This window comes from Plasmodium gonderi (genome assembly GCF_002157705.1).
Source record: "Plasmodium gonderi DNA, contig: Chr13, whole genome shotgun sequence".
NCBI classification, from domain to species: domain Eukaryota; phylum Apicomplexa; class Aconoidasida; order Haemosporida; family Plasmodiidae; genus Plasmodium; species Plasmodium gonderi.
In genome coordinates, this window is record NW_021628938.1 from 2,496,298 (window position 1) to 2,511,679 (window position 15,382).

The following is a 15,382-nucleotide window of genomic DNA, read 5'->3' on the forward strand; positions in this document are numbered from 1 at the left end:
ATAAAATATATTTGTAATAAGATAAAAAATCATTTAAAATAATTACCTCTTAAAATGCATAATGAACGAAAGAACAGATATTATTATTTTATAAACTGATTTTATCAGTTAGAGAAAAAGTGCAAAAATGGGAAAGAACTAAAAAATGAATATGGGTAAAAATTTTAATTTTGTAGCACAATTAAATGAAAAACATTCTAACTTGAGACAATATGCTTTATATGCATTATGTAACTTGGAAACAGTGGAAATAAATGAGAGCTCTGCATGTTTATTTTGATATATATGGACGCATAAAAAGTAAGAATTCCGATAAAAAAAAGCTATGTAATATATTTAAAATGTTTTAACTATTTAATGTTAATATTTTGAAGCATTATTATGGATACAACACTAGTGATTATAAAAACCATTGAATCAAATCGCAATTATTATTTTACTTAAGATGAAATATATGACCCAAATGACTTTTTGAGCATTTAAAATTTCTCATATGAGGAATTCATTGGATATGAATATAAAGCAGTTTACGATGCAGGAATTAAAATGTATAAGGTAATAAATGTGATTCAGCATACAAGTGTTTCCATCTCTCCCATGCCTAATGAAGCATTCCAATATGTTCGCATTATGTTATATAATATATGAATTGAAACTGTTGATAATGCTTACAACATTATAGAAACAACGTTTAATATATTAAATTTATATTATTTAAAAAATTTTATTACAGTTTTTTCAACATTAGAAAAATTATATTTTTGTGATTTTATTATGGAGTAAAAAAGAATTAAAGTATTGACATATAGTCATCTAAAAATGCATATTAAGAAGTTTCTAATTAGGTTGATTTTCATATATTTGCTTGAATTTTTGTTAATATATTTCTTATATATTTGAGAATTTTATTTTTTTTACGTAGATTAGGGATTTTTTCAGGATAATAAAGACGTGAACTAAAATAAAAATAAGAATATTTATAAAATAAAAAAAGATTTAAAAATATAATTATTCTATAACAATGTTTTCTTTTTCTTTTCAATTTCTCTTTTTTTTTTATTATTTTTATATACATAGCTGTAAATATCATGGAACCAAATTTATGCATCGTTTAATTGAATTTTTAAAAATCATACACAATCAGAACAGGAGAAATATTTCAAATATTGTTAATAAATTAATTGCTACATTTTTTGAAAAACTAAAATGAAGTTTTTCTGTTGGATGAGGACGTGATATTGGGACATTACAAGTTAAAATAAAAAAAAAAATTTATCTAAATTTCTTTTTTAACAATCTTTAATTGTTTGAAATAATTATAGAGTTTATCTGTATTAGGAAAGTTATTAACAACACTGCTGTCACAATAGATTAAGAGCGTACGTTAGTGTAAAACAGTAATGTTGCTTTTTTTGCGTAGATTTGTTACGTTCAGTTTTAATTATATATTGGGTGTTTTAAAAAATTAAAGAATAATCATGTTGCTTTTTTATTACCTGAAATTCATCGTTTGTGCAATTCACTATAGGAATGGTGGTAATAATGAAGAGCCGGTTTAAATTTTTTATAAAATTTTTTAAATGAAGTGTGAATGTTATTGGAATTGTTAGGGGTAAAAATAAAATAATATACATTAATCCATAACTTAACGAATAATAATTATACATGTAAATTCGTTCGTCTTGTTATATTTTAAGTAAACATGTTAATTTACTAGAATATATAAGACGTAGTTTAATATATTCATTTTTATTTGCGTACTTATTATCAAACATATGTTCACAAGGATGTTTATCCTAAATTATAGTGCTATTGTAATCACCGAATATTTTGTAATATTCATACAGAAGTAAATTTTTGTATGATAGAAACTAATAGATTAAAAGATAGGAATAAAAATTCTCATGCATTTTTATGTTGCATAAATATAAAGGGTATATAAATTTCAATTTTGAAGAATAGGTTGTGGTAGTCAAATTTTCAAATAATATTAGACATTCCAATATAAATCGTAAAATAAATAAAAATTTTAGAATAATTTGAAAAAAGTAGTTCATTTCTCTTTTTTTTTGTCTATTCTTTTTTTTTTCTTTTAATGTGAATAAAATTTAAAAATAACTTTTATTTTTTTTTATTATATATTAATTTATAAGATAAATGCTAGAAGATGCTTCTTATTTTCTATTTATTATATATTATTAATTATACATAAATACATATATTTTTTTATTCCTCACTACCATTTGATGTTATAATATAACTAGCTGTATTTTAACATACGTTTCATTTATACATGATATAAAACTTTTAATTTGATGGTTGTAATGAATATAAAAGAGTAATGGAATTAAAAAAATTAAAGATTTTTATATTTTTTTTATTTTTTATTACTATTTAATATAATCATATTTATTGTAAATATAATAATAAATTTATAGTGGCATACCACCTTTATTTTTTACAATCTTAATTATTTTGTGTCTCTACAAAATAATACTTTAAATTGAAGATGCATAGTTTATCATATTATAGATAAAATTAGAAAAAAACTGTAAAATTATTTATAGTGCAATACAATGTATTAAAAATTCTCGATATAATTTTAAATACTTATTGAATATACCTAATTTAACTGCAAAAAGCAAAGTAATAAAATTAGTTTTTACCTCTCATATTTTAGGTAAAAAAAAAAAAAAATTAGGTTTTTTATTATGACATATTTATTTCGAAAAAATGATAATTTTTATAAGAAGACATTCCTATTATAGAATAATCGCTCTAAAAATTTGCAAAAGCATTCTTGTTGTAAAAACGCATGCAGAATTAATTTAACTTGTTACTATCTGTGAATTTATGCAACCAGAACTATTCTAACAATGCAATTAATTTTTCTTTAATTTTGAAGATGAATAATAAAAAATAATTTTGTAGTTTTATAATTTTATATTGTATACTTTCATATATTTTTCTCTTATGTAATTAAATTAATTTTTTTTATTTTTAATTGTTCTTAAAAATATTCATATATAACCATAATTAATAGAACATGTAGAATTATTTCGTTTTTAAGTACAATTTGCATATAATATTTTTTCCTTTTATCATATTTTATGATGAGAAAAATTAATATTATAATAAAAGTTTTACTCTTTAACGTTAGTTAATTAACATATAATTATAACTTTCAATTAATTATAAAATACTTATATTAAAGATGACTTCCATGATGGGAAAAAACAGATCCATGAACTTCATTAAAATCTTTACTTTCTTTTATTTATTATGCAAGTATTATTGTAGGAATGATTTGGTAAGGAAATTATTTGTACATATATATATTTTTTAATACAATTTTCTCATTTTCGAATGATCGCGTTGCATTATAGTATTATATAATTTATTATATAATGATGTATGAATCATCTTCTATAGTCTTCGTTCAGCGAAACCTTGAATAATGCTTATAAAATAGACAAAATTATAAGTACAAGAATTGACCGATCATTGGGAAGCTATGAAGTAGACAGTTTTTCTGATGTAACAGGATCACTAGAAAGTTCATTGGAAGATTTAGAATGCAATCAACTAAAAAATGAAACAGAAGAACACACTATAGATGGAGATTTAGAGAAAGTAAAATTAAATAAATTGTGTACCTGCAAAAAAAAGGGAAAAAAAGGATATAAGAAAAAAAGAGGTTTAAAAAAATTGGATGCATACTTTGAAAAAAAAATATTCAGTCATATTGGAGGTGTTGAATTGATTCGTCAAAACACAAGGAGTGATAAAAATTCCTTTACAAAAGCAATATCTAAAAAATACGGTTCTTATATACGTTTTTCAATTTTTATTTTTTTTATTGGAGGTATAATTACAATAATAAATAATTTTGGAGGAGCAAATCATATAACTGTTCATGGTATATGGGATGCACTTGGTTGCCTATTATCAGACATTACATTTTATATATTTCCTGTTATAATATTGACTATAATTATTTATATTCAATCAAAAGTTATAAAATACGAAAGATTAAAATCTAAGAAAGGAAAAACGCCTGGTGAAGAACACTGCCCAGTTTGTGAAGGCATTATTATTTAAACAAATAAGTGCAAATCTCATTTTACTTAAAAATTATTAACAAAACTGTTAAATTTTTTATATACATTGAGTGCATCTTACATATATTAAATGCATATATAGTGAATATCAAAATATATATTTCCAATTGTTATATGACTTTGATAATTTCATTGTTTTCCCTCATTTTTTTGTTATTAGTTTTACCATAAAAAGCATAATTTAATGTGCTTTACACACTTTGTTTTTGTCATTTACCTGAATGATTAATTTAGCATATTTTGCATATGGGCCTTTCCATAAATGTATTTTCAGTATAACAGGAATGCAATAATGTTATCATTTCATTCATTTATTTGTTTTTATTATGTACATTATAATTTAATGAAGTGTGGTGATATTAATACATGAATACACACTGTATGGAGGTTATTGCACTTTGACGTAGTGCTTGTGCGTTGAAGGTGATAATCCTTTTTTTTGTCTCAAAATCAATGTATGTATGTAGACTTAAAAAAATTTGAAAACTTTCCTTTTTACAATAATTAATGTTTGAATTAATTAAATGTGTTGACTACAATATTTTAAAATAGAATTTTTTAAAAGGCATAAGTTTTAAAAATTTTTTAATTGATATAAACTCTGTTAACTTGTATAACATGCTTTTGTAATGATTTTATAGCTAGTATGTTTCAGAACAATATGATGAATATATCACAAATAAAATCCTTATTTATCTATAGAATTAATTAGAGGAATGATATCAATTTTAGTTATTGTTTCAAGAATGTAATATTCATGTGTATATTTTAGGTGTTTAAATACAAATGTTAGAGGCAAAGAAGTACAACACTTTTATAAAAAATAAGTTATAATATTGAACAAAAAAAAAAAAGAAATTATATGAATAATAATTTAAATATATATTATGAAATATACTACTTTTAAACAAGTGCCGAGAATATAATTTAGAACGTTTATTATAAGATTACGCTGGAATAATAATAAAGTTATTGATATAAACTTTGCATTTATCATAAGATTAGGATAAACGTTATTTAATTTTGACTTTTAACAATTATATCTATTGAATTATTAGTTGGAATCTATGCTTTAATGGGCATAATTTATTTAACATATTAGCACCTGCAAAAAGGAAAAACATGAAGAAACGCAATAATAATTAAAAAATTTATGTCCTTGTTAAATAAAAAATAGTATGAAGGGACACTATTATATAGTTTTAGTTTGACAAACAAAATCACGATTAATTTTTTTACATTTTTGTTTACTTTTATGCTTATGCATTCTTTTATTTTTTAATTTTTATCTTTACAATGTTATAGCTAGAATATCTGAATTTTTATTTATAAAAACATAAAAAAAAATTTTGTGTCTTTCTCAATCCTATACTAATATTGATGTGTAAAGCCTTGACATCTTTTAAATTATAAAATGTTAATATAAAAGAAAACAATTAACTAATAAATAGAGACAACGACAAGAAAGCTGATATATTGAATTAAATGAGGTCAATACGAAAACATTATGAATTTACATAAGAAGTGACAATTAAATTAAAATTTTTTTATTTTTTAAAGAAGAGTAGAATTATTTTGCACAATAATACACATAATTACAATAATGAAGATGCGATAATCTATAATAAATAATTTTTAAAAGAATGTGTTTCAGTTTATGTAGAACACGTGTGCGCTTATAGCACATGGTTAAACATGGTATTGTAATTATTTAGTAATGCATAAAATATGTCTAATCATGTAACATGTTTATATATATATATATATTATATTAGTTAATGATAAAATTTTAGACATTATATGTATGTATTATAAATTATTTATATATTATATATATTACGCATATACATAATTTCCTATATAATAATAAAAATATTTGAACAATTTAAATGGGTATTTTTATTTAATAACTCACTACAACTTTCCACAATAGGATGTTAAAAATGTTTACAGTTAACTAATTGTCAATTAAAAATTCCGTGCATTATAATAACTAATGCATAATTTAAATCCTTGCGACATACATGGTTATAAATATTTATATATATAATATTATAACATAGGAGCAACTCGAATATTTTGCACGAATTTTTTAATGCTTCCTATATATATAATTTTTTAAAAATTTATAAAATGATTCTAAATTTAGTGCTTTTTATAAACTTATTGTTACGTTTTTCTAAACGAAGCTTAACTGCATATTTAACACGAATACGTGAAAATAGCATAAAATTATATATATATGTTTGTTTCTTTATTTTATACAGAATTATATAATAAAAAATAAAAATACATACTGTATAAAATTCTTATAGCTAGCTCTGCACTTAGAAAAAAAAAGGAATCAACATTTGTGATGTTTATAATCATAATTTAAGAAAACTAGAAAAAGAAAAAAATAATATATTATATTTTTCCTTATATAATATATTAGATATAATCTTGTGTTATTGTTATGTTATTTCTATTATATTATTATAAAAGGATATTCATTTAAAGAAAAGCTTTTTGTGTTTTATATATTGTTTTATAATGTTCTGTTATATTACGAATTGATATACAAACATTTCTTTATTAATATATTAACGTATGATAGTGCTATTTTTTATTACAAAGTAAATTTATATAATCAAATTTCTCATTTTCTTTCTTAAAAATGTTGCAGAGAAAAGAACCAGTAGAAACTAAAATGAAAAAAAAGAGGATGATTCTCAATTAATGTATACTTTTTTCTATTTTTCCTACATATTATTTTAATTTCTATTTATGTGAAGAATAAATGTTTTAATTTTAATTTATTAATTATTATTTTTTCATCTAAATTATTATTATATTTATAGTATTTTATGCTATGAATTTATGTTATGCAAATATATATATTAATAACTATGAAAATTATGTTGAATAAAATATATTAATTACTTAAAAATAATTCATAATAGATGTTTTAATGATAAATAAATGTTAGATATGCAAGAAATATTTTTTAAACATTCACAATAACAATTTTGAATTTAAAATAATTTATTCAACATAATGATTGTTTTGATATCTGCATTAAATGTCCGTTTTTATAGTTATTTGTGAATTATTAAATAAGACATATTAACATTTTATTTCTAAAATTATTTCTTTTGTATATGTAAACAAATATTTGATAAATCCTTAATTTGACAATTAATATTAGCTCAATTAATGAAATCTGTTTAATCCACATTTATTTTTTTTTAAATTATGCTGCGTTGTATCCTATATAATTTTCTTCCAAATACTCACGAAATGGGTTATATTTCTCTGGAGTTACGGAGAATAATCTTTTTCCTTTTTCTCTGAAATTTCTTATCATATTTGTAATATGTGGAAAGTTATTTTGTAACTGTCTTCCTAAAGGTGAAAACTTTTATAAACAAAAATGATATGAAATATAGTTAAAATATTAATTTATTATTTATAAATATATAATTGAGGCTATTTTCTAAAAATAATACATGATTTGTGTGTTCATATAATGTGAATTTACTCTATATGAAAATACAAATAATACAGATGTGATGACTATTCCCAGGAGAACCTTACCAGATGTTGTTGCACCACCATACGTTTTAGGAGTAATATCTAAAGTTTTCTGTTTTTTAGGAATAACTGGGTCACATGTTATTGTACCTAACAATTTTTTAGGATTATATGATAAAAGTTTATCATAAAAATCTGGGCATTTAAGCCCTGAATGATTTATACAATTCATGGGGTAATCATAATATAAATTGCTTTTTCCTAAAATATAATCGCGATATGCTTTGCAATTTCCATTAGTTGGTGTAATCTTGCTATGAAGGTGATCATAATCTACATAGTAATCGCATAACTCTTTTACCTTTTTCCATGGACGATATGAAGCAATATTAAAATCAAGATTACATAGTTGAGAATTAATTTTCAATTCATCTTTAAAAATTTGAGTGAATATACGCTGAAATTCACCGTAAATAATAATAATAGGTGTACCCTTTTCCGTTGCATATATACTTTCTATTTGCTCATACATCCAATAAGATAAAAGATAACACTGCATACCCTTCACATCTGCTTGTTCCAGTATATTTTTTTTTTCTTGTAAAAGATGTAAAAATTTCGAACAAAGAGTTTTAACTTGAATCTTTTTGTTTCCTACATGATCGATTGTGTTACAATATGCCTCATTCTCTATAAAATCAGAATAATCAGTCAATGCTTGATAAAATTTTTTCGAAGGCAATTCGGTTTCTATAAAATCCTAAAATAGAAAATAAAATATAGAATAAATGAAAAATTTAAATATACATGGATAAGCGGGGCTTTTATTATATTTCATTAACATTATAATATTTTAATACATTTCAATGTGTTATAATTAAGTCGTGTAAGTTTCACAGAATTCTTACACTTGAAGGTTCAAGTACCATATTTAAATTTGAGAATATAAGAAAACGATGAAATTAAAAATTAAATTCTATTAATATGATAACACATATTAAGTGTTATATAAATTATGTTAGAACTTAGAAAAATTTTATGTAACCTTATAAGTAATTTATTTTTACAAAAAATATGATTACCCCTTGTAATACGTGTTGAAATAAAATATAGAGTGTTCTAATGGAATAATATTATTATAATAATTATTATTTATGATTTAGGATTGACGGACTAATTTTTTAATCATTTTATATTTTTTTTAATGTATTGGAAATACATTTTATTTATCTTTTTGTTTTATTGGATTATATAATTTTATTTTAATTAGTAAGTAATATACAATTTTTATTTTTAGTTATATGTAATACAAAAAAATATATATATATATTTATTTTTTTCTTTTTTACAATTATTATATTAATTTTATTCCTTTATAGTGCTTCGATGTGTTCTATGTGCCATCTCTATACATAGATAAAAAGCATAAGTAACATTAGTTACAACATACAACATATATATTTTTATTTTATATATAATAATGTTATTGGAAATTATACATGCATTTTTTTTGATAAGGGATATTTTTGATTTTCTCTAAATAGGAATACTTATTCTGTTATATGCCTTATATTTAACATTTAATGTGTGCCTTTTTATTCTTTCCAAGCCATATTAACCTTTTCTATTAATTCCATTGTTTACTTTTAGAGTTTAGTGTTCAGGTTCAAGTCTATGGATCCTGTGTTATTTTCATTTTTAGAGTTTGTTAGGATTAGTTGTGATGCATTATTATTAAATTTTCTATACACACATTCATTAAATTTTTGTGTCACAAAAATGGCATCATATATGGTTTTATGTAAGAGAACACATAGGAATTTATTTCTTCTTCTTGATTTTCATAAAAAGAAAATATAGTTAATTATTTTTTCTTAATAATATATATATTACTTTTGCATATTTCACTGTTATAAAATATGTACTACATATGTGACATACCTAAAATTTATTCATGTAATCAATGTAGGTTATAACATATATTATTTTTTTATAAATAAAGATCACATGTATGATATATATACAAATTAGATTAATTATTTATACAATTTATTAAAAGCTTTATTCCGTTTATGTTATAACACATTCATTGTAATAGATCAATATATTTTTATTTTTAAGCTCATTTCAATGTTTTTTATTTCATTCGACAATAATAATTTAACAATGTATTATTTACAGCTCGTGGACAATATTAATATTCTAATCTGTTTCAAAAAAAAGTAGCATAAGTTATTGTTTTATTTATATTAGTTTTTTGTTAAATATATGGAAAATTACTTTTTCTATGTATCATTTTCATAGGATTTTCTTTAAATTTATAAAAATATTTATATATGTAATTTATCCTTAACAATTAGTATAAATATGTATAATTATAAATTTACCGGGGATTATGTCATATTTAAATTTATAAAAATATTAGTAGAAATTTAAAAATATATGATATATGTAATGTATATATTATAATTTATATTATGATTATATTTAAGAAAAATGTTAATGACAAAATTCTATTTCTTTAGCAGAATAACTTTAGCACTGCATTACGTATTATCATATAAATTGTGTCAAATGCATTTTTTATATATAAAATTTTAAATTATTAATATATTTTTTGGTATTACATACTCTTTTTTAAAATAAGTCTTTTCTTGAAATTTTTTAATTTTTTTTGTGCTATATATATATGTTAGAATATTTTGATTATATAAGTTGTTTTTTATTAACTAACAAAAATCATAATACATTGTCATATTTCTCTAAAGTATTCAAGAAACAATATTCCTTTAAAACTAAATATATTTTTGTAAATCTTAATTGTAATATATAATTATAAACAGACTATATATATATAAATTAAATATAAAATAGTTTTACCTTTTACATAAATAATTTCTCTTTTTGCGATATATTTACAATATAAAATATTAAGAACATTACAAATATTATACACATAATTTACGTAATCATTTCTCTATAAAATAGGAATAAATGAATAAATACACTTTTATTGTTTATATATGCATTAAAGCACATCGATTACTGAAATAGCATAATTAATCAAAGTGATAATACAAGAATACATTACAATGTAATATATTATGATAATGAGAAAGTATTATATAAAAAATCATTCCAAAATGTGATCACATGTTTATAAGGTGATACAAAATAATTAATAAAATAAAATTTTTGTTTACAAGGATCTATTATATATAATTAAGAAGTAAATGCTAATTAATTAATAATTTTTATGTAGTTCTAAGTATATGATTTTTCGTAGTTGTAGAATTATCAATTAGTGAAGCAGAGAATAAAAGGTTCATAAATATTTTAAATTTATTATATATAAAAAAATTTTACGTTTTATTATTCCTTTCTTAATTACTTTCACTGGAATTAATGACCTACCACGCTTTTTGGCTATAAACATATATTACATAATTTTATATAAAGTGCATATTTGTCTTTGGAAATATATATTTCATGTGCTTGTATAAATTTATTAACTTTTTTTTGGTAATTATATTCTATATTTATTACAGACTTATTTATTTTATGGTATATGATAGCTATTATTTTTTTAATATATTTTTCGAAGCGCTAAATTGTAGATTAACTGAAAACAAAAATGAATTGTTGCTTTTGTTTAAAATTTTTAAAAATAAATTTTTACAAAATTAATATTGTTTATATAGATATTTACATCAAAAAAAATAATGGATGATTTTAGATAGATACAATATAATAGCCATGATAGGATAGGAACCTCTATATAGAACTTTAAATTCATTTATTTTCATTGTTTTTTATATTATTATGATTTTTATTTACTTCTTATGTAAAAATTATCTTCTAATAACAATACAATACATAGCATAAAATATATGCTTCTGTGAATATATAAATTTTAATATTATATGATATTTCATGAATTAACATGTTCAAGATAAACACAAGTTATTATCACTTAGATAGATATATATTTAAGTTTTTTTATAAGAAAAATATTTATATCAATATGTGCTTAAAAAATAAATGTGCATTAAGGATATTATAGGTAATATGATTAGTACGTATATTTATAGTAACTTCCTTTTTTTTATTTTTTTTTTTTTACACATTTTTTATTCTATTACATGTTAAAATTATTTTATACTGATATTCATTTAAAATGGCATTAAGTATATAAAATAACAAAATGCGTGCATGCTTTTTTGTTCATAAAAAAATAAAATGATTGATCTGTACTAATTTTTAATTACATTGAAATATAATTATTTTTTTGAATGAATACGATGCATTTAAAATTAAATATTTAAATAATGAAAACAGTTTAAAACAATATCCACCTTATTGCAAGGTAAATATGATGAGCATTTATATATTCTAAATTTTATTATCTTTAAGAAAAAAAAAAAAAAAAAATTATAAACAAATTAAACACTTATACATGATAACTAAAGTACAAAAAAAAAAAAAAAAATTATAAAAAAATTAAACACTTATACATGATAACTAAAGTACAAAAAAAAAAAAAAAAAAATAGAAATAAGTCGATTATATAAGATGAAATCGAATAAATGTAATTATATGCTATAATTAATTTAATCATTCAATAACACGTATGAATGTAGTCAAAATATGTAAAATAATAAATGTAGAATCATTTAGAATTCTTATTACTGATGCATGCAATTAGAATTAAAAAAAAAAGGCACTAAAATTTAATTATAAATATTTCTACATAATTAATACAAATAAACATCTTAATAAAAAAGTTTTATTAAATAGCATGATAAATATAAAAATGAATTATATATCCTGTGTTCATATATAACATTTTTTTTTTTTTATGTGAGGTACAATATAAATATATATATTTCATTATTATTTAATTACAGCGTAGTTCTTTGTAACTCAAATTTCATAGTATATATGCAAACAAATATATAAAAAAAGAGAAAATATATGACATTTTACACATTTTGTTTTTACTGATTGTTTGATGAAGAAATAGATATTATTTTATATTTTAATGGAATATTTATTTTGAAATTTTTAACTCTACATTGAAAAATTAATATATATTTTTTGTTATAATTGTTGTTATATTTTTAAATGAATATAATACAAGAAAAATTTACCGTATTCTTTAATACAATTTCTTTGTCGTTAAAAAAATAATAGCATAGATTTATGTGAATAATGGTAAAATTAGTCTGTATGATATAAAACATTGTGTACAATAATCCTAGGAATAGTACTCATATTTTTGTAAGATTGGAACATATTATATTCTTTATATATGTTATTCCACTTACTTCTTCTCATCCTAATTATTCGTCGAAGTTTTGAATTATATGGGGTAAACTAATTATTAAAAAAAGTTATTTTTTTTAAAAATATATAATATTACAAATTTTTTTAAATTATCCGGAAATTTTTTTTTCTAGAACAAATGTATATATATAATATAATAATTAACCTTATATAGAATAAATAAGGATAAGAATATTACTAATATCGCATGAATAGGAGCTACAATAGGAACTGTAATATCATTTTTTTGGAATGAAGGTAACATTTATGATGCTTCGTTTTCACAATATTCTGTTTCCATTAGTTTACTATATTGATGTCTTATATTTTCTAAAGCATTGCAAAAATTGGCGTAATTATTTGACTCACATGCATCTATATATTTCATATATAATTCTGCGCAATCCTTGGCACATTTGCACTTACTTCCATTAGAGCATTCATTATATGATTTCTTAAGCTTACTGTTCATATTATATAAATCATTGAGCTTCTCCAATATATCATCAGTAATTTTATCCGTATATTAATTGCAAATTGTCACATCCATACTTTCATATGCTTTCAAGAATGTCTCGTAAAGTTTTTTGATATTGGTATCTTTTTTATTATTAAAAATATTATTATATATCCTAAAATACAAATATACACAATGTACATCTGAATGAGTCGTAAGGGATTGGATTTTTTTATCAGTTAAATAACTAACGGCCATGGCGCATTTATTAGAATCATAATTAGAAATGTGCTTATAAGGTTCCTCAATATTATCACAGTATGTTTGTGATGTTAATAATTTATTGTCTTGGTAACCCTCAAATTTCTGTTTCTCCGCATCAAACAAATGTACATGTTTGTACTATAAAGATAAAATAACGTGATTATGTTGGAACACATGGATTTATATATATGTGAATATCATATTAACTTTATTATGCAAAAGAATAAAATTTTAATTTTAAATGAATAATAATAATGAAAATATATATAAAAGTATACAACATTTTCTTCAATAGGAAAGATTTTAATGTTTTATAAATTGAATAAAATAAATAATTTTTATATAATTAAATAGATGATATATAAGGAACACTAAGTTCTACATCATACAATGAAAGCTTATTTTGATTCTTAAACGCTTAGTTTAAATAATTATTGTATAGTCTTTGCTCAAGGATAATGCCCAGTATTGATTATAACAAATCCGCAGAAATGGATAAAAATTCAATATATTCATTTAACAATAATAAAAACAAATAAATATTCTAAAAAATAGTATTTTAATTAAATAAAAAAACTATAAATTCATATATAATTTTATTTTTATGTGAATATATTTTAGTACACTATAATATAATCATTATATTAAATAATAATCTATTCCTATTATTTTCCATTGTAGAACTGTAATATATATTTATCTAAATATCCTTTAATGTTCTGTAAAGTAATGTATATTCTTAATTATTTTTTGTTATAAAAATATATATTATTATTTATCTATTTTATTATATGGCTATATGATGAATCATACATAGAAAATATTTATACTCTAGGTACTTTCCATGTAGAGGTATACATATAGTCAACACAAATCATCTGTATTATGAAGGTACCATTTATGTGGCTTCATAAATAGAATTATTCATCGTACATGTGTAATATTATGCTAAATGTTACCTTTTAATTGGTAATATTTTTATTTTATATGTAATGATTTTTAATGATTTTTTTAAATTTATACTATTATAATTGTAAATAAGTTATTTCTTGTATAAGCATTTTTAAGAATCATGATAAATGATTTTTCATTTTTTTTTTTGAAAAACTTTTGCGAAAATGATAATATATAACGTATACCTATTTTTCATTAAACATATTTCAACATTTAAGTATTTTAAATATTATTTCTTAAATGCATATGCAGAGTACAGATTATAAATGAAGTACATTATGCTCAGTACGCCTATGTATGATATATTTGTCTTATATCAAATATTATGTCGAAAATAAAACATAGTTTATTTTAGCTTTTATATTTTAGTTTAATTTCATTAGCTCTATTTTTATTTAATAAACATCCATATAATTATTTTTCCTTTATTAAAATTGTCATATAACAAATAGAAACAAATTTCTTATCTAACACTGTGAGACGTGTATATAATTATAAACAATTATTTGAACAGTGTAAATAACATATAAATATTGCTGTATTACAATAATTATATATACTTCCATGGATATAATTCAATTATATAAAAATATGTAGCAAGAAAACATGTGTTAATGCAAATATATTTCTTAATTTTCGTTTTTATTTATATATGTTAGTAAAAACAGGATATTATGTAAAAAAATTTTAATTTATGTATTAATTATTTATTACTGAGAGAAACATTTTTGAATATATTTATTTTAAT

At 20.5% G+C, this 15,382-nt stretch overlaps 2 protein-coding genes across 2 annotated transcripts; one reads left to right on the plus strand and one right to left on the minus strand.

The window, feature by feature from the left end:
- Nucleotides 1-3,223: 3,223 nt before the first annotated feature.
- PGO_134740 (variable surface protein) lies at nt 3,224-4,292 on the plus strand (the record flags this gene model as incomplete). The annotated part of the gene is made up of 3 exons (XM_028689990.1): nt 3,224-3,310; nt 3,433-4,077; nt 4,173-4,292. The coding sequence occupies 3 exons, from the start codon at nt 3,224-3,226 to the stop codon at nt 4,290-4,292; spliced, it is 852 nt and encodes a 283-aa protein (XP_028545791.1).
- Nucleotides 4,293-7,353: 3,061 nt separating this feature from the next.
- On the minus strand, nt 7,354-8,563 carry PGO_134750 (variable surface protein; the record flags this gene model as incomplete). The annotated part of the gene is made up of 3 exons (XM_028689991.1): nt 7,354-7,518; nt 7,642-8,394; nt 8,543-8,563. 3 exons carry the CDS (start codon nt 8,561-8,563, stop codon nt 7,354-7,356), a joined length of 939 nt encoding a protein of 312 aa, XP_028545792.1.
- Between the last annotated feature and the right edge of the window lie 6,819 nt (nt 8,564-15,382).